This window comes from Chlamydotis macqueenii, chromosome 20 (assembly GCF_036417535.1).
Source record: "Chlamydotis macqueenii isolate bChlMac1 chromosome 20, bChlMac1.mat, whole genome shotgun sequence".
NCBI classification, from domain to species: domain Eukaryota; kingdom Metazoa; phylum Chordata; class Aves; order Otidiformes; family Otididae; genus Chlamydotis; species Chlamydotis macqueenii.
The window spans coordinates 1,431,122-1,458,727 of record NC_141575.1 but is presented as its reverse complement, the minus strand read 5'-3'; the positions used below and the strand labels follow the sequence as shown (position 1 = coordinate 1,458,727).

At 54.3% G+C, this 27,606-nt stretch overlaps 1 protein-coding gene across 7 annotated transcripts; it reads left to right on the top strand.

The window, feature by feature from the left end:
* Window positions 1-27,606, top strand: ADGRD2 (adhesion G protein-coupled receptor D2). 7 transcript variants are annotated; one of them, XM_086763816.1, is made up of 27 exons: window positions 1-146; window positions 460-671; window positions 2,337-2,411; window positions 2,499-2,562; window positions 3,295-3,525; window positions 4,249-4,902; window positions 5,584-5,682; window positions 6,160-6,245; window positions 6,617-6,898; window positions 8,209-8,320; window positions 8,674-8,808; window positions 9,086-9,206; window positions 9,956-10,061; window positions 10,315-10,370; window positions 11,459-11,585; window positions 11,697-11,800; window positions 12,073-12,175; window positions 12,780-12,933; window positions 13,708-13,841; window positions 14,484-14,599; window positions 15,744-15,864; window positions 20,727-20,768; window positions 20,981-21,034; window positions 21,393-21,537; window positions 22,093-22,151; window positions 24,230-24,260; window positions 27,337-27,606. In XM_086763816.1, the coding sequence occupies exons 3-27, from the start codon at window positions 2,364-2,366 to the stop codon at window positions 27,342-27,344; spliced, it is 3,192 nt and encodes a 1,063-aa protein (XP_086619942.1). In that variant the 5' UTR covers window positions 1-146; window positions 460-671; window positions 2,337-2,363; the 3' UTR covers window positions 27,345-27,606. The 7 variants fall into 7 exon arrangements, with proteins under 7 accessions (XP_086619942.1, XP_086619939.1, XP_086619940.1 ...); XM_086763813.1 differs by lacking the exon at window positions 27,337-27,606 and adding an exon at window positions 25,204-25,481; XM_086763814.1 differs by lacking the exon at window positions 27,337-27,606 and adding an exon at window positions 25,204-25,481 and having other exon boundaries at window positions 2,334-2,411.

Here is a 27,606-nt window from a genome sequence, read left to right as displayed (position 1 = left end):
TAAGAAGCCCAGAGCAGCTGCCTCAGAGGGCCATTCTTCTGTGAGAGATTTACTGCAGCGAGCAGGGGCGCTGGGATGTGATAAATGCCTCCATTCCCGGACGAAGACCCTGAAAAACAAAAGCCAGTTGCCCGTGAATCCATGGTGTGAGTCAAGCATCCGCTTGGAGGGGAGGGCTGGGAGCTGTGCGCCTGTTGCTGTAGCGAAGGCGAGTGGGCATTCATCAGAGCCGCTCTGCCCTGCGAGGCGGGGAGCGCTGCCAGCCCGGGGAGGGGGCTTGGCCCCTCCAGCCTCTGCGTCCCACCCGGGGCTGCCGCGGGCCCGGGCCTGGGGAAGTGCCCGAAGGCTGAGGCCGCTTGGCGAGGACATCGGAGGAGGGAGCTGGAGGTGCCCTGCGCTCCTGCCTCCAGCCCTGCCCTGCTCGTTCTGTCAGCCCGGGTCTTTTCTTTGTCCTCCCAGGCATCTCCCGCAGAGCTGGCCCTCTGCCCCCGCACGCCCCCGCACGCTGGTGTCAGCCCCTTGCCGCTGTGCGGATCCGCGCTGACTCCCCCGCCGCCCCGTTTTCCACTCGAGATCGCGAGCTGGGCAGCTCCGTCGCGGCTTCCATGGAGCAGTGATTCCCGGGGAAGAACCCCCGGAGCCGCCAGCGCCGGCGCGGAACGGGGAGGACGGTGAGTGCCCTGCTCGGGCGCGGGAGGAGCCGTCCCGCGTGGGGAGGGTGCGGGGTGGGAGTGCCCGAGCCCAGCACCGCCGCGGGGACCGGCTGCCCCTCTCTGTGCCGCCTGGGCGGGCGCGGCGCGGGGAACGGCAGCGCCTGTGTGCGGAGCGGAGCGGGGCTGCGAGGGGCGAGGCTCCCGGCCCGGAGGGGGCTCGGCGGCGGCAGGGTGCGGGGTGCGGGGTGCGCGGGGCGTGGGGTGTGCAGGGCGCGGGGCGGGAGCCGAGCGGGGCAGCTGCGGGGTGTGCGGGGCGGGAGCCGAGCAGGGCGCAGTGGCCCCACGGAGCAGAGCGGAGCGGCCCCACCGCGGGACCTCTCTCTCCGTCGCGATCACAGAGTCATAGCGCGGTTTGGGTCAGAAGCTGGTCCGGTTCCAGCCCCCTGCCCTGGGCAGGGACACCTTCCACCACACTGGATCGCTCCCAGCCCCGTCCAGCCCGGCCTGGGTCACTGCCAGGGATGGGGCATCACTGCCCAAGGCCACCCTGGCTCTGGTGGCTGTGCCGGAGGGAGCCCACTTCCCCCAGGCTCCCTGGGCATTATTAGACCTTTGCTGCCAGCTGGACCACTAGTGACTCTGCCGCTGCCTTATTTTTCTGCCAAGACCATGTTCCCAATTTCCTGCGGTAGCACCTTCCGGGCCCTCCACGGAGCAGTGGAGACCCAGGGCTGGAGCAGAGGCCGAGGACGGACGGTTGGCCGTGCCCGCCTGCCAGCGTGGCCCTCGGCTCGGCGGGCAGCTGCCTGTGGCTCCCGACCCTCGCCGCTCAGATGGGCGCAGAGCCAGACGTACTCCTCCTGTCTTCTGTTTGTAAAGTCACTACTGAACTTTGGAAGACTGTTTGTGAACATATTTAGAGTTCAGGCATCAGAACTGATCTCCTTAGTCCCTTAGCAGCAAAGTGCTTAAATGTGTGCTTTTGCTGGGCATGCGGGAGAGCCCCACGGAGAGATTACTCACGGCTGGCAGTGTCAGTGCTGAGTTTTAGGACTGTTTGCATTGGAGATCACATTGCCAGTTTCCATCTTTGTATCTTTACACAGTCTTTTCTACGACTTTCTTGGGTTTCACACGGCCACGCACTCAGGCTTTCCCTCCGCCGGCACAGAGGCGTTGCGGCAGGGCGGCAGTCCTGACCCGGGCGGCTCTCCGGGATGGCTCCCTGGTGCTGAGCTGTGTGCTCAGGCACTGCTCGAGGAGGCTGGATTTACTGGTCTGCAGGATCTCTGCTGGTGCTCTATTCCTGCAGGCTTTAAAAGAAATGAGAAAAGCTGCCAGTGATGTGACTTTGCTTAACGATGCAATTTACTATGGCTTTTTTATTTAGTTAATGCTGATAAGAGGCTCTGCTAACTTGCCTGTCTATTATTATCACACATCTATATGTTTTGTGATTAATTATTCTGTATCCTGGAAACAAATGTTAAACTGAGACCTTGAGTTCTTTAAGACCTGAGAATTATTTTGATAGGATACCCAGGACAGGTATTTCAGAGAGAGCTGTTTTCTCTTGTTTGATTCAAGACTTTGAGGAAAGCAGCCTTGTCTGGGAGCTAGCTTTCTGCAGAATGCTTCTGTCCCTGCACGGCATCTCTGGTCATATTGTGTTTGTTGTAGCAGAGGGTGAAAACTTCCCAGCTGGTCAGCATGTTTAGGAGAGACTTGAGACCTGACTCTTGGTTCTTCAGCTTTCTGGTGAGTTTTACAGTAATTTTTATAATTTGAGTATTTGAGATAATGTTAACGCTTTATATGAATGTCACAGAACATCCTCTCCCACAGGTCAGCAGTCTGTCCAGGGGTCTCTTTGCCTTTGCAGCCCTTGCCAAGAATCAGACTTCTAAAGGTTAGTGTTTTTATCAGCACACCTGTACGTTTTTACCAGCAATATTCAGCCCAGAGAAACAACACATAAAAAGGTATCCAGTGGCAGAAACAAAGGTAAATAAACTTTTTCTGATACCCTGTTTTGTGCCTGGAATTATATTTGCATAGCTAAGTGTTTGCTTGGCTAACTATGAAATTACTGTCTAAAATGAGGGAAGTACTGCTCAGCTGCTAGTCTCTCTACAGCTGCCACTGTAACTGCAAACAAACCAGATTATTTTGTGCTTGCAAATTGCATCTGCAAATGCAGAAGCTGGTAGGAGCTGGGAAGTGGGGAGAAAATGAGAAAATTTGCTTGTACCTAACTTCTTTGAAGAAGCTGCCCTGAGGGCAGTCCCTGGTCGTACCACAGTGAGCTCTTCCTTTGGACTGAGCTCAGCGTGGTTTTGGGTGTCCCACAGAAGCACGCCCAGCTCCAGCCTTAGGCCAGCGATTCAGTTTGTGAGCAGACTCACAGATGTCCCTCATTTGAGGTCCAATATAGTCTGGACTTCTCTGTCATGAGTGCCCTCTGAAAATCCCGATGGCTGGATATGGAAATGCACTCCTGCCTTCAGTTCCTCCGGGGTGCACCAGGCAGCGTTTGTAAACGGCTGAGGATGCTGCGAGAGGCTGACCCTGTGCTCTACACAGCATCAAAGTGGGTCGGAGAGGCTTTCTGTTTCTCCACATTGTGTGTGTCTGCCTCCAGGTTTTGCTCCTGTCACGACTGAGACCTCCAGACACATGTACGAATATGTGGCCACTGCTTTGGACTGGTGGCATGCAGACAGATACTGTGAGCAACGCTTTGCTCAGCTGCTTGTTGAACCCCAGGACACTGAGCAAGCTTCCTTCAGCAAACTGCTGCAGTCCCACCACGTCAGAGGTTCTGTCTGGCTAAACGAAAGGGATGGTGTCCTGCACAAACCCAAAAGGAGACGTGAGTATGAGTGGGCTTGGACTATTTGGAGACACGTTCAGTGCTGGATCTTTTTCATTCTGAAAAAATTAATCTGACTGGAAAAGTTGCCACTCATTTTTTGTTGTCACTGTGGTAACACCTGGGACCTCCAGCTGGAACTGGCAGCATGAACAACAGTGATCCCAGCACATCAGCTGGTCACTGTCGAGATGGTTTAACGCACTGCAACAGAGGGGAGTTGCAAAGGGCTCCCCTTGCCCTGTCCCCCTTTACCATCTCCCCGTGAAGCAGGTCTGGCTTGGCTCAGCCTCGCTGTCTGTGACCTGCGGATCCTGCAGCACAGTGATGTTAGAGACGGGACCAGGAGAACGGGCGCTCCTCAGCACCAAGGCACTGCCTGGCAGCTGCCTCAGAGGTCTCAATGACTGTGCTCTTGGTGGCTATAGCATGGGATGCTTGGGGACGTGCTGTTCCTTCCATATGCGTTCTTTGCAATCCTATTTGCTAGAAAACTAAGTTTCTGGAAATGACACTTGCTGAAATGATGCAGTCTCAGCTTGCCTGCCTTCCTGATCCCCTCCAGGCACACGGGAAGCAGAAGCCTTGCTGCACACTTGCAGGATGTCTTTGCCTGCAGGGTCCATGAGTTCTTAGCTTGAGTAGGAGGCAAATGAAAATGATGGCTTCATCCCAGTGGAAGATGAGCAGGCTTTGACCCATGCTTCTTCTTTCTCCTTCTAGGGGACCACATTGTACCAGTCCTGGTATTTGGAGACAAAACAGACACAAAGTACGTGAAGGTGCTTTCTGACTTCCCAGCAATGCCTGCTGTCACAGCCTGCGCCCACCTACAGTGGGACACCAGGACCCAGGAGATTGCTACCATCTTCTCCTATGCTGTGCCGACTTTTATTAATGAGTTCCAGCTCCGAGGCTTTGTTGACGAGGAAGGCTTTGTTCGATTTGCTCTCATAGTCCACGGGCACCATTCCCCATACCTGCCCGTGTTCCGTGCTGATGGACAGTGGCATCACTTCTGCGTGACCTGGCAGCAGGAAAACGGGACCTGGGCCATCTATGCCGATGGTAAAAGGAGAGCATCTGCCAGTGGTTTGTGTGCCGGGGGGCCATCTGCCCCCCAGGCCGTCTATGGCCAGGGGACTTTCATAATTGGGCAGGATCAAGATTCCCTGGGGGGCACCTTCAGGGAGAAAGAGTCCTTCAGTGGGAACATCACTGACTTGCACATCTGGCAGAAAGTCCTCAGCACAGAGCAGATTGAGAAAGTTCGGTCATGCTGGGTGGTAGAGCAAGACCTTGTATTTGGGTGGAGCTCGAACGCTCTGGAGGTTGAAAGCACGGTTCAGGAAGTGACCGCACAGTTTCTTTGCCCAGGTAAGTCTCATAACGCTCCCTGCTTCATCTCCCTTCTGCCGTGAGGGTCAGCATGCACGGGGAGTCCGAGAAGCCAGTCCTGTCCTTAGAGAGGGAATTGGTGCAGTGTGTGGAATGATGCTTCTCCTTCGGGAAGGAAATGATGCTTCTCCTTTGGGAAGGAAAGCTGAAGCACGTTCAGAGCTGGACGGGGCAGTTTACAAGTCATAGTTAGAGGCGCAGCCATCTCTAAACCCTGGGTCATTGAAGACCCTTCAGTGACGCTAGCAAAGACAGCTCGGCAGGTGTCCTGGGCTGATGGCAGGCCTTCTCTCCTGCTGGGGGACATGGCTCGCTTGTCAGTGACGCTGCTTCCTGGGATTGGCACACCCGGTGCTTCGGTGCTCTGGTGGGAGGAGGATCCAGTCTCTCAGCCAGACTGGCATGACAGTACTGATAAATCATGAACTCAGGACCTGGCACTGCGACCGCCTCCGCCTTCCTTCTGGAGAGGATTTACCTGGCAGGTTGGGAGCGGTTCCTGAGCCCAGTCCCTGCTCTGCTCTGGCTCTGGGGCCGCTTAAGGAGCGGTCCACAGCTTTTGTCTTCAACGGGGTTTGTGGATTGCTTGCAGGAGATGCAGTACCTGCTGGGGATGGCATCTGGGGGACCTGGGGTTTCTGTTTGTGTGTGTTTCCACAGGGCCTGTTGAGGAATGCCGGGTTTTTGAAGTTGGCAGCAGTGGATTTGGTTATGCATCGTGTTTGCAGTCTTTGCCTTTTATCTGTCGCTACAGAAAGGGTACAGCATCTGTTATTTATTTATTCGTTACTTCTGCGGTGTCCACTCCAGGGGGTCCTAGCTGGGATGATGGGCAGTGACAGGGAGCCTCGTGTCTGCCCTGAAGAGATCGCATGCCAAACCTGCTGTGGCTGTGGCTCTGCTTCAGCTGCGTGCACACTGGCAGGCTGTTTTGCTGTTCTCCAGTTAAGCGGTGGCTGCACACGTTACGTGGCTCCTGGATGCAGTGCTGTATGCTGCCTCCCAGGCCAGGCATCTCCAGACTCGTTGGCCAGGGGGACATGGGGAAGAGGCAGAAAAGAAGTGTTAGACTGGATCTTGTACTAGAAATAAAATACAGCTGTGAAGTCTCCTTGTCCTGACTGTCCTACAGACTCACCCACCTGCTGAGGACCATTCCCCAGGCTTTGACCATGGCAGGTGTTAACCACGCTGCTAGACACCACAGCAACGGTTACACTTTTGTTCTGTTCTCAGATGCGTACAGGCAACTGAAGAAAGCGCAGCTGGAATCCAGCCATTCGCTTGTTGGCCGTGTGAACACGCTTGCAAAGAGGACTGTGGTGAGTCCTGCAGCCCCGGCAGTGGCAGGTGGCACTGGGAGCAGGCATGAGCTGCTGGGGTGGACTTGCTGGCATCTACTGGTATTTGAGCTCTGTGGCCTTTTCTGAGCTGCTGTGGCAGAGTATGACCAATACAGCTGTAACTGTGATCAAACAAGCAAAGTGTTGCTTCAGGTTGACTCATCTCACCGAGACTAAGAGGCTGGACAAGAGAGTTCAAAATGTGAAGGCAGATCTCCTTCCCCCGAGATGTGCCTGGTTGGCCAGGCAGGTGTTCTCGTGCCAGTGAGGGCATGCAGGGCACTGCCGCTGCCTGATGATCAGGCAGAATCGGGACTCCACGCTGAACTAAAACATCTTTTCTGTGGCAGATTCCTGAGAACGTCTTCACAAGTGATGTCCAAGACATGAACCTCTCCGTTGCTCTTGGTGCTCTTGATGTCTTGGCAACTGTTCTGAGGGAAGGAGAGACACCTGTGCTGGAGTCGTCTGACCTCCTTGCAGTGCTTCACCTACTAAAGCAAGTTTCTGATGTGGAAGTCCAGGAGGGAGAGGAGCTGGAGATGTTGGAGCAGTTGGGCCAGTATTACGTGGAAGTGACTGAGTTAATCTTGGAAGAGCAGAATATTGAAACGTGGTCATCAGTCAGCCAGGTAATGGTGTCACCAGCAGTCTGGCTGCTGTATGCCACAACTGTTCATCTTGTGTGTGCAGCTCCTTGGCCTGCTGCACGACCGCAGGCTGAGGATGTGTCCTTGCATGGTCACATGCAGCCTTTCTGGCTGTATCCTGGAGCTTGTGAAAATGCTGCAGGCATGGGCATGGAGCTGCTTTGCCAGCTCAGGTGGGAGCCAGCTGCCCTACTGTTGCCTCTTTTGTTGGAGGTGCAAACAAGTTTTTCTGCAAACAAGTGCAGCCAAGTGGGGCCTTCCTTGCAAACCCCTCCAGGAGTTGTCAGCTCCCTTCGAGCTGCTCCACTTTGTCAGCCTGGATTTCCAGGATTACTCGCAGTTTGCAGATTACCGGTGCTTGGTAGATTCCTTGCTAGCCACATCTGCTGTCTCTGGCAGGGCAATGCCCTTCACTTCGCAGTTTGTTGTATTTCCCATGGGTGGGCTGCCAAGGAGCTATTCTTCATCAGCCCCCACGCTGTTCAAAACACCAGCAGGCTTTGTGTAAGGGATTTCCATCACTCCACCTCCATTAGGATTTTCTCCATTAGCTTTTTCCCTTCTCACATGGGTCTTTTGTATCTGTTGTATGGCCTGCACTCTCCACCTGCCTCTGGGAAATGTGTGACAGCGTCTGGCCTGGCCAGCACTCCAGGAACCAAGCCAGGAACCTCCAGAGACGAAAGGATGCTGAATAGTTCAGAGTTTACCTCATCGCTTAGAGCTGCGTAGGTCTCCGTGGCCACAATTATTCACAGCTTCTCGACAGTGGCATAAAACCAGCCCTAGACCAGTGTAGCTGGAGCAGCAGATGCATCTGTTGAAGGAGGAAGGGTGTGAGTTTGTGTGCTACAGGGATGGCACTGGTGCTGCCCAGCACACCCAGGACCTTGCATAGTGGGGCCGGTCACCTGCTGCCCTTCCAGCAGTGGAGTCGATTTCTGGGTGAAACCTTTTCCAGGAGTCAAGGATGTTTGTTCTACAGCTTTGCAAAATCAGGAGTCAGGTGTAAAAATCTGCTTCCTTTCCAGAAGCTTATTTAGTTATTTATTTCCATGCTATTTTAATTGCTTTTTACAAAGAACAGCACCTTTCCCTCATTGCCAGTCTCATCTTCTTGCTGAAGGAGTCAGGAACATCCTTTAGTGAAGAAATCAAAGCAAAGCAAAAGCCTTCAGTCCTAACTTCTCTTTTCCTGCCAAGAACCAAGCATTTAAGAAAACTTGTGAGCCGTGGGAGGTGTGAGCTGGCGGTGTAGGTGCTGGTTGCCATTGCTCTCTCCATGTCTGCAGGTTATCAGAGGGCCCATGGCTGTTGTTGAGCTCTGTGACAGAATGGTGTCACACTTAGCCCCGCTGCTGACTGCAGGGAGGACAGCGATCACACTCCAGCACAGGAACGTCGGTGAGTGGCACTGGCAGAGCTGGGGGAGGGCATCTCACCAGAACCCAGCTTAGCCATCCCCTCTGCTTCCCGGTCCAGGCCCCCTCCTGGCACCTCTCCTCCTCTGGCCCATCTCTTGCTAACCCTACAGCCTTCTCCCCATTTCCTCCACGCAGAAGTGCCACAGTGTGGGGGCACCTCTCACATGGTGGATTGTAAGATGATTGTAAGAAAGCTTTGGACGCAGGAGACAAACTGAGCCCAGATGCACATGGTGTGCACTGAAAGGGATCTGTCTGCTGCTGCTTGGCTGTAGCAGTAGCTCTGGAGGAAGGCTGAACCCTGGTTCAGGACCTGCTTTTGCCCCTCTGCAGGGATGGAGGTCAAGAAGCTGGAGCTGAGCAGGCAGGAGCTGAGCAGTGAGGTGTACCTGGTCCAGAGCCCTGAGGAAGGCGGGCACGACCTCATTGAAGTTCCCGCAGAAGAAATGCAAAGACTAAAAGCCAGAGGTAGGTTATGACAGCTGTGCTCCCCTAGGTCTCCTCTTGGCGCTTCTGCAGCATCTTCCTTAGCGGCACAAACTCGTTACCCTGCACACGTGCAGGCTGGAGACGGGTGGGGAGGAGATGCCCTTGGTGAGAGGGAGATGAGCTGTGGGGGAGAGATTATGTACAGGCCCAGCTTGGAGCTGTGGGCGCCCTGGACCCCCAGTACCACACCCCCAGGCATGGGCAGCGGTGCTGAAGCATGTGCTTGCACCCGTCCTGCAACGCTCTGTCCCTGCAGGTCTCCGCAGAGTCATGGTGAAGCACATGTGGTTTGGCTACGGCTCCCTGCAGCGCTGCCTGTCCGGCGCTGGCAGCAGTGCTGTCTTCCAGGACATGGCTGCCTCTGACGGAGGACAGAAGTGAGTGACACAGAAACACCACTGCACACCAGGGCTGCCCTCTTAGCACCACGGGAGAATTCATTTCCAAGTCTGCGTTGTGTCTCTCAGCGCCTCTGTTTTAGGGCCACCTCCACGCCACTCCATCCCATCCCATCCCATCCCATCCTATCCCATCCCGTTTATCCTTGTCCCTGCTTCCTCCAGTACGCGTGTGGAGACTGGACAGTGGAAGGGGGCTCCTGAGTGGGTGCTTCGTGGAGGCAGAGGCCCTTGGCACACCTCAGCCTGCGCCATGCGGTGGGGCTGCCGGTGTGCCGTGACACGCCGTGGTGTCCCTCCTGCGTGCCTCCGGTTCCCCTCTTGTTGTCTGGGGATGGGCAGGGGACAGAGCCCGCGGGGGCTGCTGCAGGGTCCCCGTGGGCTGGGGCAGAAGCTGCTGGAGCCGGGGTGCCTCTGCGGATGGTGGCTCCCAGAGGAGCTCCTTGGACACTAGGTGGGGATGGCAGCCTGCACATCCCAGCGCGCTCCGCTCCTTCGCTGGGCCCTGGCTCAGCCACCAGCCTTGGGATGCTCCAGTGCCTCCTCCGTACGGTCCCCTCATGCCTCACCGGAGGGGTGGTGGTGCTTTCTCTGCCCTGTGCCCAGGCCCTTTGCTGGTGGCACTGAAGCACTCCAGATCTCTCCAGCTGTCTTGTGTAGCGTGAGATCCTGTTTCCTGAGCATGTCTGGTGGTCCTGTGCCTGTGAGCAGCACGCTTTCCCTGGCAGGTTCCCAAGAACCATGGTGGGCACTGCTGTGATCTCCTCCGCTCTGCTCAGCGACTACCAGGAGATCAGCACCTCTGTGCGCTACCGCCTGCAGCACCATGTCCAGGTACCCTAAGGAGGGGCCATGCCCCCCAGCCGCATCCCCCACCAGCGGCATCGCGCAGCCTGAGCCCAGCCTTGGCTCAAGGTCCCCTTGGACTCCAGGGTGTCCCAGGGCCAGCTCTCTCACCCTGACTCCTGTCTCCCTGGGTGCTTGTCCTGCGCTCACAGACCTCGTTGCAGCCCAGTGAGTGAGCTGCACCAGTGCATACAGTACGTGCATGACTGTGTAACCTCTTCTTCTCCCTCTCTGTCTGCAGGACCTGCCCAATAAGCTGGTGGGGCCCATCTGTGCCTTCTGGAACTTCAGCCTCAGGTGCCGTGTTTCAGTTCAGGACCCCAGATTTATGAGCTTTTATTTCCACTGGAAAACCAAACATGATATAGATATGATGGTAAGAGTAGGGATCTGTAATTCTTTGCCTGCTTTGCATGCCGGCATCCTCTGCTGGGGTGGAGCGCTCTCCTGGGAAGATTTCCTGGGAAGATTTCCTTTGGAAAAGCGAGTCACTCACAAGCGAGTGACTTTTTAATGAGGTATATAGGACTAAAAGGGAAAGCCCCAGTTAATTATGATTGTTGCCTGCAGCAAAGAAGGGTTGGTCCAAGATATACAGCCCCACAGACACGCGGACTCCCAGCCTCATAAATACTGCTTGGCACGGAGATGTGTTTTTGCTGAACGTCACCGCAGCGAGAGCACTGAGACTGTGATATATTACGGATGGGTAATTAACTCATTCGAGTGCAAAACAACTCCTTAGAGCCCCAGTCCTGTGACAGGCATGGATCAGTCTGGGGAAGGCGGGAAGAGGGTGTTTTTGGAAGGAGCTGGTTACTGCATAAGCCGTTCCACTAGCCCTGCTCTGAATTTGATCGGCCCCTGGCGCTGGGGCAGGCTCAGAGGGGCGGTGGTGCTGGTGGGGACGGAGCTGACCCGCTGCAGCCATGTGCCCTGCACAGGGAATTCAGATCTGGAGCTTTGCTGGCTGCTGGAGACAGGGTGCCTTGTCCCGGGGCTCAGGAGTGCCAGGTGGAGCTGCGCGGGGCAGGATTAGCCATGCCTGGCCCAGTGACGCTCTCGGAGACTGTGCCATAAGAGGAAACTTCCCAGAGCCCTGCAGTTACTGAGCGCCGTTTAAAGCAGCGATGGCTGCGCTGTGCTGTTTAATGCGCACATTGACACTAGAGCTACTTTCCTGTGCGTGCCTGATGGATAAGGCAAATCTGCTGAGATGCAGGATGAGCCAAAGGGAAGTCCGTATGAAGACCTGTCTCTGATACCCTCTTCTTCCTCTTTTCACCTCTGCTTCTGGGAGAATGACATTCCCTTAGTGCCTTGCTTTCTGTTGAAGTGGATGGTGATTTCCACGTGTTTTCTCTGGTTTTTTTTCTGTACATTAGCCCAGATGCTGGTGGGATGTGGTCCACAGCCGGCTGCTCTGTGGTGACATCTCTCCGGGACTCCACTGCCTGTTTTTGCAACCACACCACAAATTTTGCTGTCCTGCTGCAGGTGTACGAGATGCAGGTAAGCCAGGAGCCTTTCTCTGCCGCTCTGTGGGGTGGGTGCCCGAACTGCGAGCCTCTCTGTGGTTAATCTGGAGGGGTTGTGTCTTCTGTTGTTTCATGATTGGAGCAGAGGACCACCAAGGAGGAGCTCACGCTGCAGACCTTGACTTTTATTGGATGTGGAGTTTCCTTCTGTGCGCTGATAGTTACCTTCATTTTATTCTTGGCAGTTGGGTAAGAAAATTCTGGACACTTGTAGCCTTCTCTGTGTGGTTTTTTTCGGTATTTTGCTTCAGAACAAGTATACAAACAAGGTGTCCTTTGTCAGTGTGGGTGATGCAGGTGCTTGCACAACAGGGCCGTCCCCTGCTCCTTGGGCTGTCGCCTTTGCAGTGAGTAGCAGAGAGCTCGCAGGTCACGCAGGCAGGTCTGCACAGCCCAGCAAGGACTGGTGAGAACATGTGCACCCTTCCATTTCACTGAGGGCTTCCCCTCTGCTTCCTCAGTGTCCCCAAGAGCGAACGAACCACCGTGCACAAGAACCTGATCTTCGCGCTAGCTGCAGCAGAAGCTGTGCTCATGTTCAGCGAGTTGGCCAAGACCAACCAGGTAGGCTCACCAGAAAGTGTCCTCCTCAGCCAGCAGGACCAGGCTTGCTCAGAGCAAACAGAACAGGAGTGTAATGCCTTTTATTAATGTTTCGTTAACTACCTGTAACTCGTACCTAGGATCGAATTGCCTCTCTCTGGAGATATGCATATATGCGTTGTGCAATGTGTCAGGAAAATTCCCCTCTTTTCTGACAGTTTGTTTCTGACAAAAAAAAAATCCTTCAGGAAATGTAAGTAGTTATAAAACAGGAACTTACAGTTCTGTCCCTTTCCGTGTCCTGTTCCGCATCCCGGGGCTGGATCAAGCAGCCCTGAGGTGAGGGACCTGCAAGGAAAGAGAGAACTGCAGGAAAAGATGCTGTCATTTCCCACTTCTGCAGTTTGAGATGGTCACACGGACAAATGAGTGTGAGCTGCAGCAGCTGGGCTATTCTTGTGTCGCAATTTTCAGAATTCTTCCCGGTGCTTGTGGATGTTTAAATACATTTCTGCACATTCTGCAGCGTACTTTGCAGGTTGCTCTCCTCCCTCCGACCACACACGCTCAGTGCTCCCAGAGGACCCCTCCTCCTGAAATGGTGTGTGGTTTCTCTTCTCTCCAGGTGGTTTGTTTCACCGTCACTGCCTTCCTTCATCTGTTCTTCATGGCAGCCTTCTCGTGGATGCTGGTAGAGGGGCTTCTCCTGTGGAGCAAAGTGGTAGCAGTCAACATGAGCGAAGACAGGAGAATGAAGTTCTACTATGTGACAGGCTGGGGTACCTACAGACTCCTCTGCACTGGGCACTTGGAAAATGTGTCATGTTTTTCTCTAGCAAAAGTTTCAGTAGGAGAGATTCCAGAACGTTTGGTTTGGTTCAGTGTGCGAGCAGGGTACCACTGCTCTGCAGAGATTTTCTTACCTTCAGATGTCAAGTAGCCAGTCTCAGAATACAAATGAGAAAGCATTTCTGTTATTTTTCTAAAACCAAGCGTTCGATACAAAAAAAAAAAAAAAAAAAAGATTGAAAAGAAAGTTTATGGTAAGTTCTTGTTCTGGGAGAGCATTACTACTGTCTGGTAGTAATCAAAGTACATATATGTTTAAGCACCCTTTAGGAACATAGAATTGATTTGAATCAACTGAGTTTTGTAGGAAAGAGGAGCCTCTTCAGGTCAGTGCTCCTTGCAAAACACGCACCGAGTTGGACATTGGACAACTGGGTCAAATATTTTGTTTTGGTTTATGTCTTTGATTGCCCGTTTTGTTAAAAAAGCAATCTGAGGAGTAAATTGCTTTGATCAGGACTCAGGTCTTGGAATGCTTTATACCTAGGAGAGCGACGCTGACAGCATATAAATCTGGTCTGGTAGAGCCGGGACAGATTTCAGCTGCAGTAAATTGATGTTGCTCGTGGGGTTTCAGAGGCTAAGCTGGCTCATGCTGGAGCGTGTCTGGTCATGGGGATTTTGAGCAATTGTCTGGAGGACAGCTGACCTGCATGGGTCATCTCTGCTTTTCTGGGGTTTAATTTGTGCTTTTTTTTCTGCAGGCCTTCCAGTCGTTATCGTGGGTGTGACCCTCGCAACTTCCTTTAACAAGTATGTGGCAGACAACCATTGCTGGCTGAACGTTCGGACCAACGTCATCTGGGCCTTTGTTGGGCCTGTTCTCTTCATCCTGGCCGTAAGTGCCAAAACCTGCTGGGAAGGTGTGATTCCTTCGTGTCTGGTTTTAGGAAAGCTTACAGTGTCAGGGCTGTCAGCACTTCTCTAGTCCTTGCTCGCAGGGCTCGTTGTGCCTGCTGCTTTTACAGGAGAATTTTTGTTGTGCTTTATGTATACTTTCACAACACAAATAAATCTCTTCAACCTAAGCAGCTTTTTGTTTAATAGAAAAAAAGTGCTTTAAGAAAGTTTTGCTGGCCTGTTCTTGTCTCAGCTGTTAAATTAGGAATGTAGATAAATACGTAGGTTGACTCTGACATGGCCTTAATGAAAGGTCTGATTTTAATTTGGGAGCATCGACGTCCTTGAGGCAGTATCACTATCGTTAGACAGCACAGTAGCAGAAAAAGATGCAATGTTTAAGGGGTCTAGAGTAGACACCTAACAGGGAAGACATTCTGTAGAAGTTCTGAGATAAGCTTTACAGATTCCATACTTGTGTGAATAGCTCTATGAAGTATGTTACTCACTGCTTTCTGAGGAGTGATGTGTTTCTCCCCAAATTATGACACTCAGTTATTGAGTTCCCAGCAGAAAAGTCTCACCCCACTGGAGGTGAGGTTACAGAAAGTTACTGGGTCCAGTGGCCCTTCTCTGACAGGTGAACACCTTCGTGCTGTTCCGGGTGGTGATGGTGACTGTGTCCAGTGCTCGCAGGAGGTCAAAGATGCTGACGCCCAACAGCAGCCTGGAGAACCAGATTGGAATACAGATATGGTGAGCGGGGAAGTGGCTGTTTTCCCAGCCGGGGCCGCTCTGGGTGTGAAATGGTGGAATTACTGTTGAGCTGCGAGTCTGTGCCTTGACGAAGTGAAAGACCGTGAGCTGGGGGAGTCAGGGCAGAAAGGATTTTCTCCCCCAGGGTAATTGTGCACCATCCTCAGTAGTTCTGCGTGCCCCTCAGCAAGATGCTGACTGCAGAGAGTGCGGGGGTTTTGGCTGTTTGCCCTTATAAAAAGCATTTTCCATATGACTTTGGGACTTGGCGGACTGAAAGTAACGCTGGCGGGGATTACATACATGGGGAAGGAGAGGCGGCGTGCATTTCTGTAATCAGTCGATATAGAGAGACCTCTAAAAACTGCTGCTTGAGTCATTACTTTATCACCCTCTGCGAATCTTTATTGTTGTTAGCTGGCGCCGGGTACCCCTGCTAGACACGCATTGTTCCCCTGTATCATAAATAAGTTTTCCCAAATTTACAGAAGCATGAAGATAGGGCATTGCTGGAGGGCAGGGTGACATCCATATGCTAATAAAACAAATACAGAAGCCCTCCTTGCAGCAGCAGTTGTGGGGGAAAATAGCTGTTTTCTCATGGCTAATGACGTCAAAGAGCCCCCTTCTTGCTAACTCAGTGATAAATACAGAGCAGGCTGGCACACGGGGGGCTGAGAGGTGAAATGTTTGTTTTTTCCCCTCTTAACTAATTTTGTTTGCAAAGGAATTTGTTCGATAGCTACCATCTTGGGTGCCTCTTGGTGGACACACGATCTGAAAGGCACTTGGTGGGGGAAGAGAGCTGTTTCCAGCATGGAAACAAGGAAAGTTTCTTCTAAACTGCAAGATACAGGGCAGGTTGCTCCTAAACCTGTGGAGCTCTTTCAGGGCAGACCCACTCCGTGCTCTGTCACCCCGTGCAGGTGCCCCAGGCCGACCATGGCGAGACCCTGGGCAGGGTTCGCAGAGCCAGGAAGGATGCTTGGCAGGCAGGGGTGCTTTGTCCGGACCCTCTGGGCTCAGGGATGTGGGACAAGACAGGGATCCCCGTGGAGAGCGGGTGACTGGAAGGTGGGTGCCAGTGCACGGTGTTTCAGCTTTGGGATGTGCCCAGGTAACCCTGAGCTCTTCCTCCCGACAGGGCCACAGCCAAGCCTGTCCTGGTGCTGCTGCCCGTGCTGGGGCTGACCTGGGTGTGTGGGGTCCTCGTCCACCTCAGCATCGTCTGGGCCTATGTCTTCATCGTGCTGAACTCCCTCCAGGTGAGTCCCGTTCCAGGTGGATCCTCAGGCCACAGCCAAGAAGGAATCTGACGTTTCTTGTGCTTCAGCATACTCTCCCTGTCCTGACAGCCAGGGACATTGGTCAGCTCTGAAACCCAGCCCAGCTTTCCCTTGCTGCTGTGCTGTTTTGTCTGAGAAAACTAAGTTCATGCTCCCAAGATGTGAAATACAGCCCTGCCTGGAGAACTTGTTCATCTAATGGCCCTTCAGCACCAGTCTCTGGAGCATCTTACTGCTGCCACAGCGTTCCAGTTCAAATCTTGTTTCTCATGTTAGATTTTCTGACATTAGCATGGTCTCAAAATGACACTTCCAAACTGACATGCTTGTAGGAAACTTCATTAGAGTTTTGATTCGGTCTTTTAATGGATAATTAAAACAGTGACTGTCCAGTTCAATGGGGAGACATCTCAGCTGCTATTCAAGCCTCACACCTACAGGGCAGGGATGGGTGGTGTGTGCCGGTATCACTGTCAGCGTGCATTCTGCGATGAGTGTTTTTCATCTAGTTCATGTTCAGAAATACTCAGAGGTTGTGTCCTAAGAGCCGTACAGGCAGAACCACCTTCCCTCTGCCTGGAAGTTAGCTTTATTGCAGGGAGACAAGAGAAGGACAATTTAGAATCAAGGACTGAAAATCCTTACCCCTAAAATCTGTATTGTCTGCAGCCATGCAGCGTCTCCCCAGGGATGCTCACAGTGCCTGGTGAGAGCTGCACTGGAGTCTGACGGGATGCAGGAGCGTTAGGTGGAGCAGATTGCGATGTGGGCTGGTGTCAGAGCCTCGCGCGGGGAGGCTGTAAGAGTGTGTGCTGTTTCTAGCTCTGACTTGCAAGACCTTGGGTGAGTCATGTCATCTCCTTCAGCCTCTTCATTCTTCTCCAGGTAGCATCTGGCTACATTTTTAAGGCTGTTTGCTTGTCTTGGTGTCTTCCAGGGCCATGGCTGTGACTCCTGAATTCTACAATACACAGGAGTCCTTTTGTTAATTTGTTAGTATTAACAGGGGTCTCTGTGGGGCAGAAAGTAATCCTGGTGTGTAAAGCAATGCTTAACATTTGCTTCTAAGTTTACTGGCTTCATCAAAAGAGTTTAAAACTTTAACCAGCCTGTATGTGGTTAAGAGAGCACAGTGAATGGTGTGAGTCACAGCGGCCAGGAGTGCTCGGTCTGCACTGAGCTAGGACAGTTCCCAGGACTGAAACTCAGGGCCACATGGTGACAAAAAGTCCCAGAACATGCGCTTGCCATCTGTCACTGAAAGTGTCAGCCCCCTTGTTGGCAAAAGCCTTGCAAACCTCCAGAGCAGGCAGCTGTAGATGGAGCTAGAGAAGCACTGCACACCACTTGTGCAGGAGAGGATGCTCCCCAGCTCCGCAGGCTGGCAGTCACTGGCACAGGGAGCAGCCAGGGCAGAACGTGGTGGACTCTGTCCAGCCCCTGGGCCAAGACTCTGCCAGCACCGACAGCGCACGGGGGTACCCGCTCAATCTGTCCTGTCCCACTGCAGTGGGCAGTCACAGGTCTGTTCTTCAGAGTCCCTTGCCCCATGCTTGAGGACAAATCCTGCTCCAGGGGATGCAAGTCAAGAGACCAACTGGGTACCACCCTCCAAACGATCGGGATCCAGAGAGCTCTCCACCCCCATCTCCTTTTTTCTTTTGGATTCGGTAGAAATTGGCTCCTGCTGTAGCTCTCTCTTACGGAGCAGCTGAGTTCGCAAGCGCTTCCCTCTGGCATACTTGGCCGGTTTCAGCGTAGCATTGGCCCGCTCTCCAAGGGTGAAGTGCGGGCGTTATCACCACGTGCACGAGACGGGGGGTTGCTCCAGGGATGTTCTGCCGGTGGCTGGCGCTGGCCCAGCGGCCGGGTGCTGCTCACGCACATCCGTCAGCTCTCCGATGGGGATGTTCCAAGGGCAGACAAGGGCTGCCTCTCCACATCTCAGCTATTAAGGACATCAGAAGGGTGGCAGGAGGCCTGTCTTAACTGTAATTAAACATAGCGGTTCTCCTTGCCTCCTCACGCCATGCTTAGGTGAGGAAGAGCAGAAGAGAAGTCCAGGCTCAGTGCTGGGAAGATATGAGGTGAACAGAGCCAAGAACAGCACCAGCATCTTTTCATGCACAGAAGAAAACATTTCTCAGCTTGGGTGAACTCCATCAACATCAGCAGATGAGAGCACAGCGCCCGAGCACCCTCCTGGCAGTCCTCCTCTGCCTTGCTCAGGTGTTTGTGCTGTAAAACCATGGGCACGTGTGTCACTCCAGAGGGGTCCTCCGAGGGTCTCAGGCTTGGATGGCCTTCGGGAGAGCCGCTTTCTAGTAGCGCTCAGGGCTGCTCTTCCCTCTGCAGCCCGGCGCTGGCAAGGGAAATCCCACAACAAGGTCCTGGGTGCAGTGACTGCTAATGCCCCAGCCCACAGCCTCCATGGCCACTCAGCCCTCGATTCCCAGCAGAGGGGCTGTGGGATGCTGCTGGCTGCTGTGACACTGGTGCTGGGAATACGGGGTTTGTGAGAGACGAGGAATAACTCCTGAAATGAATAAGTGTGTCCTCTGGATGATACATCTGAGATTCTGTCTCACAAGCCATGACAACATCCACCTTGGGTGAGATAGGAGCTGAGGTGTTTGCTGGATCAGGATTTGTTTGCTTCCCTTGCTTTCTAAGTTATTGCTGCTTTTGTTTTTCTTCTTTGTCCTAAAGCTCCGTAGGAGCCGTGGCTGTTGTGTGGGCAGACAGTGGAGGGTTTGCCCGTGAATAAGCTGTGCTTGTTTGCCTCTGTCCCTTCATTACCAAGTTCAGGCCAGTTTTACCTCAGAAGAGAAATGCTGCTGGGAATCTGTGGAGTTGAGAGGAAGCACGGACAAAGCCGTCCCATTTCAGCCCCTTTGCTGGCTGTCTTACGGATCGCCTTGGAATTTCCTTTAAGGCCAGCGTGCTTCTCCATGTCTTGTGCAGGAGTGTTTTGCTGCTGCTGTGGTTGTTTGTTTGTTTGGCTGCTTTCTGTTTATCTGCAGAAACCAAAGCCTGTCTTCAAGGTTACTCTGTGCGTCGACACCAAACATGACAACTCCTTCTCCAGCCAGGCAGCACGGGAATTCGGCTGACTGACTGAAAAGCAGCGCGAAGCGGTGCTGCGCTGGAGGTGGCTGCCCTGCGGGTTGGCGAGCGGGCAGCAGCGCCTTCCCTCCCTCCCACCCGTCATTTTGGAGGTGGCAGCACCAGCGCCCTGCCAGCAGCCAGCCGTTAAGAAACAGCATTGGTAAAACCTGCTGGCTTCATTTGAACTTGTAGAGCTGGAAGGGTTGTCCTGAGGCTGGCACACGGCAGGGACTTACAGAGCCACTCACCCGCCTGCGGTGAGAGGGGAGCAGGAGCCGGCGTCACTCCCAGCTGGGCTGTGCGGAGCGCAGCAGGACCTGGTTCCTGGACAAACACCAGGCAGGAGCATCCATCCTGCTGTGTGGGTCCTGGCACTTGCTGTGCTCTCACCTGTGGCCACCTTGGCGCCTGTCCCACTGGGAACTGCGGGTGCTGGGACACTGTGGATCCCGCCGGGAGAAGATGGCGCGCGTGCAGAAGCGGCTCCTCCAGAGCCACGGCTCCGCTTCCGCCCGCTGCAGCTGGGCCTCCTCTCCTTCCTCGCTCTCCTCCCAGCCGCCCTCGCTGCTCCCCCCCGTCCCTGCGCTCGTCCAGAATGATTATTTCAAGGAAGACCTGCCTTGGCAGCCTGGCCAGAAATCTGGTCTGGGGGAGTGACCAGCATTGCTGGCTGAAGGACAGGTCATGGCCCGGCGCCAGCGCACTGCTACCATTACGCCTGCCAAGAGCCCGCAGAAGAAGAGCGAGGCTCGTTGGAGACAAGATGGATTACTTTTCTTGCTGCAGCTGATTTATCTAGCTGCGATAACAAACACCCCACAGATATAACATAAATCTGGTGGGCCAGATAGGGCTGCCTTAAGGCCAAAATCGTTGGTCTGGAGCTGTAATTAGCCCCAGGCTGTGGCCTCCAGGCAATGCTCGCTCTGGCCCTGTCCCGGGCACTTTCTCTGAGCACATCACGCTCCAGCCCCGGGCACGTAGCTGTGGCCGAGCGTTTGGTCATGGCAGAGCATGTCATTGCTCACTGGTCCTCACTGTGTGCACACAACAGCGCCGGTTTGGTGAGTAGGGAGAGGGTGGCTGAGACTGTGCTGCCAGACCCTCGGCGTGCAGGTGGAAAAGGTTGTCCAAATTGGGGCTGAGCAAAGCCTCTTTGTCCGTAGCCCACTGAATTTGGGTCAAAGTGTCCTGTTAACGCTGTGTCTGTCACTCCGTGGGACAGAGGAACGGTGCCTAGCATCATGCTGCACGTGGTCTGCGAGAGGCTGGCGAAAGCCCCGCCGGGGTCAGTGCTTGGTGGGAAGAGAGATCTGCTTCCAGATTTCAGTTCCCCTAGTAATAAATTTGTGGTCGTTTCTGCTTCTGAGATCCAAAGGAGGTGTTTCCTGGGAGACTTCGCATGCATGAGTGAACAGGAGTGTGAGAGAGCTTCAGGCTCTGAGAGCCGAGTGCCCAGTGAGAAATGGGGGGAGAGGAGAAGGAAGAGGGACCGGAGCGTGGGGAGGGACTGTGTCTCCTTTGGACTCGCTGTGAAAAGCCTGGTCTCAAGTGCCATTTTAAGGATGGTCCTGCCTGCCCAGCTGTCCCTGGCTGTGCTGGGCCCAGTCTGTGCCTCTCCCCATTAGCCCAGTCCTCACCCATTCCCGTGCTCATCAAACTCACTTCCTCCCGTGCGGATAGCACAAACCAGCTGTGCGTCTCTAACGCTTCCTGTGCTCTCTCCTTTCCAGGGCCTGTACATATTCCTGGTCTATGCAGTCTATAACAGCGAGGTAAGAAATGGCCCTGCCTGGGGCTCAGTCGCGCGTCACAGCGACCCTTCATTCGCACTCGAGGGGGTGGCTGGGGCTGTAGTAGGTGCAACAGGCAGCACAGCCCCACTGTGCTCCTGGAAGAGCAGCTGCTTTTTCTCCATGACTTCGGGAGGATCTCCTGCTCTGCTAGAGCTGCTGTGGCCCTCTCTAATGTCCTTGCTCTGCTCCAGGTGAGGAATGCCATCCAGAGGATGAAGGACAAGAAGAAAGCACTCTCCTTCACTGTAAGTGGCAAGGAAGCCCTGCTGCCCTCTTCCTTCATCGTGCACCCACCAGAGGAGGGCCCTAAATGTACAGTTGGACTTCTTTGAGGAGACGATGTCAGAAAGAAGTCTTATTTTTCTTGTCTTGTGTAGGGAGCTTGGCAGAGGCTGTCTCCCTTCTCTGCAGTCCTGTTGGACAACGCAGACCCAAAGATAATCTACCCTGGCTAGGCAGCAGCCTGCTGTACCAGGGTGGGATGGGAGTCAAAGTCTCAGGGGCCGCAGTGCAGATGAAATCAATCTTTAAAGTCGGACTTGGATCTGGCAAAGACTGATGCTGTGATTATCACTGTCCTGTACCTCTTCCCTGTCATTACAGAACTGCTCTCACCCCATCCACTACTTATCAAGTCCAAGAAACACGACCTCCTGGGAGACGGGGAAACTGAGTCCTTCTGCAGCTGAGAGTGCCCTGTCGAGCGCTGTGCAGAAAGACCCTCCAGTGAAGAGCATCACCAGCAAAGGTAAAGAGGATTGTCACTGCCGTTGGCCCAGGCTGTGTGATGAGACCACGGTAAACTGTTATTCCCAAGGCTTGAATTGTAGTGCACATTCACTGGGCACGGTGTTAACTCGTCTGCACACTGTGCCTGTGTGAGCACTTGGGGTCTGGTGCTGCAAATGCAGACGGGATGAAGGATTCCCAGGGAAGGCAGGGACCGTGTGCATGTGGATCTCGGAGGGATCACTTCATGCCTGCAGGCTGGCTGGACGTGGGGGGGTCTCATCACCGTGTTATGCAGCATTGCATCCTCTTGAGGCAATAATCCGTGTTTGTGTCTTAAAATGAATTTTCTGCAGAAGAGGAGGCAAAGGTGGCAGTAGGAAATAGGGTTTTAGCTTCTGGGAAAAAAAAAGGTGTTGCATGCTCCAGCCTATTTGTGAGTGCAACTATGCAGATAACCTGTTTGGTCCCTTTGCTCCAGTCCCTTAGGGAACACAAAGCACCGAGTTCTTGGTAAAACATGAATATTTCTACTCTCTAGTCTCCAAGCTCATTGTGCTGCTTCACCCCGCAGGAAATTTTGGAGCCAAAATTCCCATGGGGATTTCATCAATGATGTCACCTGAGAGACCGGTATGTGATGTCTTCTGTTATTCTTCCACCTTCTTCCATACACAGAGCAGGTAGGTTAGGTAGGAACGGTGTCTGATGGTTCCAGCGAGGGGCTGGGACTGAGGAGACCAGGTAGCGTTACCAGCTCTGGCACCAATTCAGTGTTTTATGTTGAACAAGTCCTGGAAGGTGTGTGACTCATCCACCCTGTGCGCGAACTGAGGGTAGCGCCGAACCCCTCTGTCCCAGGGCGTTACAGACATTGCTGAGTGTTGGTGTGGGACCAGGTGCCGTGTCAGCACAGCACCCACGATCTCCTCCTGAGGGCCAGTCCGGACACACGGCCTGCCTATCAAAACCAGGGAGGTTGCGATACGCATCCTGCGGCGGCATACACGAACAGGATGAGGCGGTGAATTTGAGCCAGTAAAGTGCCAAGCAGAGGTCAGTACGGATGAAAGCAGGAGACTTCCCCCAGGGATAGCAAATTAAAATCAGGGAGTAGGGGCTTGCTGTCCCTGCGCTGGGCAAGCTGCATCCATCTGGGGAGGGCAGGCAGGGCTGTGCTGCCCACCGGAGTGGGATGTAGGGCTCAGCAAGAGATGGCCTAAAGCAGGGAACAATTTAAATTTGGCTTCTGTGATAGCACTTCCATCTCCCACTATTGAAATGATCATCAGTCCTTGTGCTCTTGACATACAAGTGCTGTAATTTCCTCAGAATAAAATCCAACACTACTTTCTTATGAGTCTCTCACTGAAGGATCTCTCTCCTCCTCTCTAATATTTATTCTTTGAAAACCTGTGTCACATAGACAGCTCTTATTTATCCAATAGATAATACTTCTATAGCTGGCATATCGTTTTGAAGCCACTCAATAAAATCCATATTTTCATCTCTCATGATTTATATTGTGGGTAATGCCATTCTTCCCCTCGTGCTGAACGCCGACTGGGATTCATCTGCAGGTGATGCTTTTCTCAGCCAGCCAGGAGCTGGCTGTGTAAACTGGGACCAGGGCAAAGCTCCTGGCACCAGATCCGAGACGTGGGCCAAAGGGATTAGCCCAGGGGGCTGAGCTGCCCAAGGCAGGGAGCATTAGGAGGCAGCAGATCTCCTAAATGCCAAGGCCGCGGCATTTCCTCACAGGCAGAGAGAGAAAACACTTTCCTCTGTGTGAGGGTCACCGAGGACTTTGCTGTGTCTTTGCTGCTTAAACATTGCATTTCTAAGATGGATGCAGCGGAAGGTGAGGCTGATGCTGGTGCCTGCCTGGGGAGAGAGGGGTGCAGAGCTGTGCCACGATGCTCGGCGTTGGTGTGAGCCCCCAGTGCCAAGCCAGCCGAGGCTGCGGGTAGATTCCATCCGAGGTCCATCTTCACCGCCGTGCCCCGGGTGGTTCTGCCCCCACGGGATGTAGGTGCTGCTTTCTGTGCTCCTGGCTTACATAAGTCAGTGCTGTTTTTCCTGCTCCCTGGCAAAATGAGTCACAGCGCTCGCTGGAGGAGCGCTGAATTGAGACTGTCACTGGCAGCTGCACAATAGTTTGGATGAAGAGAAGATGCTACTTAAAAACGTTTGAAAACACTTAAAATGACAAAACAGTGAGCGAGTGAATATACAAACACAGACGAGATGTTCTTTGTGTTTCAGCTTTTTTCAGTGTTGTTTGGTGATATTTGTTGCCATTGTGCTGGCAGCAGGAATTTCACACCTCGCAGAGCGTTAACCGTCGTGTAAGCACAGGGTGCAGGCTTGCGCGAGCTCTTTCCACCACAGCACAGAGGGGAGAAAGTTCTCTCTCCTCTGCTCCTGGATTTTCCCGAGGTCTCCAGTGCAGCGTCCAGCCTGCTGGGTCACCCTGGCCAGAGGGGTCCCGGTGAGGGCGTGAGGAGCAGGGCAGCAGTGGTGTTGCGGGACACTCTGTGAGATGCCTGTCCCTCGGGGACCGGGATGAAGGCTCCAGCTGCCAGCGTTGCGGTGGCTCGGTGGGAGGGAGGGTGCCCTGCGGCAGCCGGGTGCTGGGGGAGCCCGGCCTGGGCAGCAGCAAAGCAATCAGACCCGTGCCTTCTGCTGACAAATGTTCTCCCCTCTTTCAGGCTGTAGAGCTGACAGCGTTCAAATCCTCAGGTAACACTTGCCTACATTATTTTCTTTAATTTTTCTTGCTGCTGATACGGTTTCTGTGGTTGCATGGAGTGCTGCCTGGAGGGTGGTGGGTTTTTCCCAAGGCTTTAGGAAGGGGGTTATTTCCAAGCTGCCCTGGTGCCTCAGTCCCGGCCAGGCCGTGGTCCATGTGCCCCTGAGCAGGTGAGGAAGGGGTGTGTATCCCTGCGCTGCCTCTCCCGGCAGCACAGGAGGCTCAGCCCAGGGAGGGAGCTTGAGCTCCCTGCAGCGCTCAGCCCAGCGTGCCCAGCTCCTGGCACCCGCCTGGTTCCTCCCCGCATCTCTTGGCAAAAGACCTCACTGCTTGGCGAGACCCAGGCTGCTCTCGGGGGTGGCAGCCGCCCTTCACCGCCGTCGGGTATTTTAAACCAGCAACTGCTGCAGGAAGCGCTGGCGGCTGTTGGAAGTGACTTGCTCCCAAAGAAGGGAAGGTGGGATGTTCAGACAGGACCAGACTTATAAGCTTAAAAGCAGCCGTTTAGCTTCTTCTGTTTCAGGTTGTAGAAAGGCCAATGTCACCATGGAGGTGGGTAGAATTAAAACCAGAAATCCCTCCTAAGCCCCAGACCTCAGCTCCACTGCCGTGCTGGGGAGAGGCTGGCCAGCGCAGCCCCCTGCTCCCACCCAGGCTTCCCTGCCTGCCTTTGGGCCAGCCACCTGCTCTTCTGGGTACCCGTGTAGCATATTTGGCTTTTTGGGGTGGTTTTTCTTTTTTTTTTTTTTTTTGCCAACAACCGCCAAGTACTGCCAGTGCTCTCAGTGCGGCGTCTGGATGGGGTCACTCAAGCTGACAGCGCAGTGAGGAAGCGCTGGGGATAGATTGATGTTATTTTTTCTGCATTGTTACGTTTTCTTTTGTCAAAGGAAGCTGTGCATTAGCGGGTTTCTGATTTTGCTCTGCATTAAGTGTCTAAGCAGGGCTTGCTTAGACTATTTTCGAGACGATGCCACCCAGAAGCATTGCAGCTTTCCTCCCCACAGTGGACACGTGAGCAAGGCAGAAACGGTGGCATCCGGGAGTAAATGTGCTGCGGCATTTCAGGCGTGGGAGCGGGGTCTCAGAGACAGCAAGACCTGCACCCAGCTCGTGTGTCTGGGCTTTGTCCCCCCTGCCTCTCACCTTCACCTGCTCCTGCATACTTTGACTTGGCCACACGTCTAATTAAACTCCAGCTGTGCAAAGAGGCAGGTCGTTTAGTTTGGTTTTGTTTTCTCAGGTAAGCCCTCAGTATAATTTTAAAAGCCTGGGTCAGCCCAGAAGACAGTGGTGATGCCGGGCAGGGCTCGGCACCTGCCCCCTTGCACACCGGCTGATGCGCGACAGCCGTGGGAGCGGCCGGTGGGTGCAGGGCAGCGCTGCGCACGGCCACCCTCTCTGCTAGCACCGAGAGCTGCTCCTGGCGCGCTCCGGGGCGAGGGCGCCCTTGGTTGGGCAGTCCTTCAGCCTGGGGTGAACGAGAAGGTCTCCTTGAACCAGAAGAGCACTCCTCGGTGCACTTGTGTACGTGCAAGCCGGCGTGCGGCACAGCGCTGGTGCCGACTGTGCTGTGCTGCTCTGAGGCACTGAGCTCAAAGGCAAGTGCTTTCAGCCGTTAAAAAAAGAAATGCAAGGCAGTAATGCCCAGCTGTAGTCCGGCGGGGAGAGGGAAGTGCCGATGGGCACCAGTGGGAGACTCGGGGCTTAAAGGACTTGCTCACAATCTCCCAGGAAAGCCACAGGGGATCTGGGCTGGGATCCACCTCCTCACTGCTCCGGCATGTCAGCTGTGCCCCTGTCAGAGCCACGGGCACCGCACGGGCTCCAAGACGCAGCCAGCGGGTCCGTGGGGGCAGGCGGGGTGGGCTCCCGGCAGTGCGATAACCCGGGTGAGGATGAGGGCGGATAAAATGCAGGGAAGTGCCAGGCCAGTGTCAGAACCACAGAAATGAGGAGTTTTGCAGCGTGGCTGTGGCCATTAGGCAGGCGTGGGCTGCGCTCTGCCCCGTGGACCCCTCCCCGCCTGTGCTCTGCCCTGTGGACCCCTCCCTGCCCCCAGTATCAGGGCTCCCCCCGCAAGGACTCAATTCACTTGGAGGGGCCGCACGTTCCCGCAGTAATGAGCTGCAGCCCAGCTGTACAAAGCTGCGCGTTGCGGGGAGCGCACGGCCCGGATTCATTACACCCTTTATGTAAGCAGGGGATGGCCGGGGGGGTTCACATATTTGCACAAACAATACGTACCGTCTTCCTTGTCTTGGCAAACAAGAGCTCCAAGAGGCCTCCACATCCTCCATCTCTTCAAGTGATGGCTGCTTTGTTTCCTCACGATAATTTCATTATTCTGTTTGAATACATTTATATGTTGCTAAGCCACGCATAGCAACATGGATCTTGTCTCCACGGCCCAGCCTTTCTGTGATCAATATTGAGTAATTCTGCAACTCTCGCCATTCCGTGTTAAAGAAGATTGGTTTTAAAATAATAAAGAAATTGTGAATCTTTGGCATTCAAAGCCAGGAAAGTCCCCAAGTCTCGTGGGCATTCAGAGACAGGCGGACCCCCCATTCCAACCCTGCTGGGCGGCGCTGCGGCGGGATGGCCGCTGCCGTCCGTGCCGCGGTGCTTCCCGATGGGCAGCGGTACCTTGTGCCTTGACGGAAGGAGGTGCAGCCCATGCAACGTCCGTGCTCTCTGCCACAGTGGAGTTGGTATTTTCGTTAAATCCCATTTAAATCTCGCTTGGCGCTGTGCAGGGTGGGCAGATTACTGCGCGGGAGGAAGAAGAGGTTTCTCTTTACAGCCCTGGCCCCGTGCACGGAGGCTGCTTTGGCTCCCTGCCATAAGGACTGGATTTCGGAGACCCCAAAAAGAGCAGGGGGCCTGTGGGATGGCAGAGCAGCACCGGCGACAGGCAGGGCTGGCCGTGCTCCATCCTACGGCAGGTTTGGGCTGTGCTTTCTCCCAGCGCGCTGTGGGACCCCGCTGATGGACCTGCTGCCCTGGGAGGGACCCCTGCCCTCCCCTCCCGGTGCAGCTCAGACCATCTCTCTTTTGCTTTAGGTCTCTGAGAAGTTCCTGGGTGACGGGCCCACAACGCTGAGGCTTTTCCAGCAGCCAGGAGGACGGCAGGTCGGAGGAGCTGGCTCCCGTGTGGAGGGCTGTCCCAGCCCAGGCAGAGCTGTTAGCCCTGCGCTTCTTCCTAGCGGCATGTGCGGACAAAACCTGCGCGGGCAGGACTGGGGCAGCATGGGGCCTCATAGGGTTTTATCCGCTGCTGAGGACCACCCGGCTCCTCTCCAGGTGTGGGCAACCAACAGGCAGGGGCTCGTC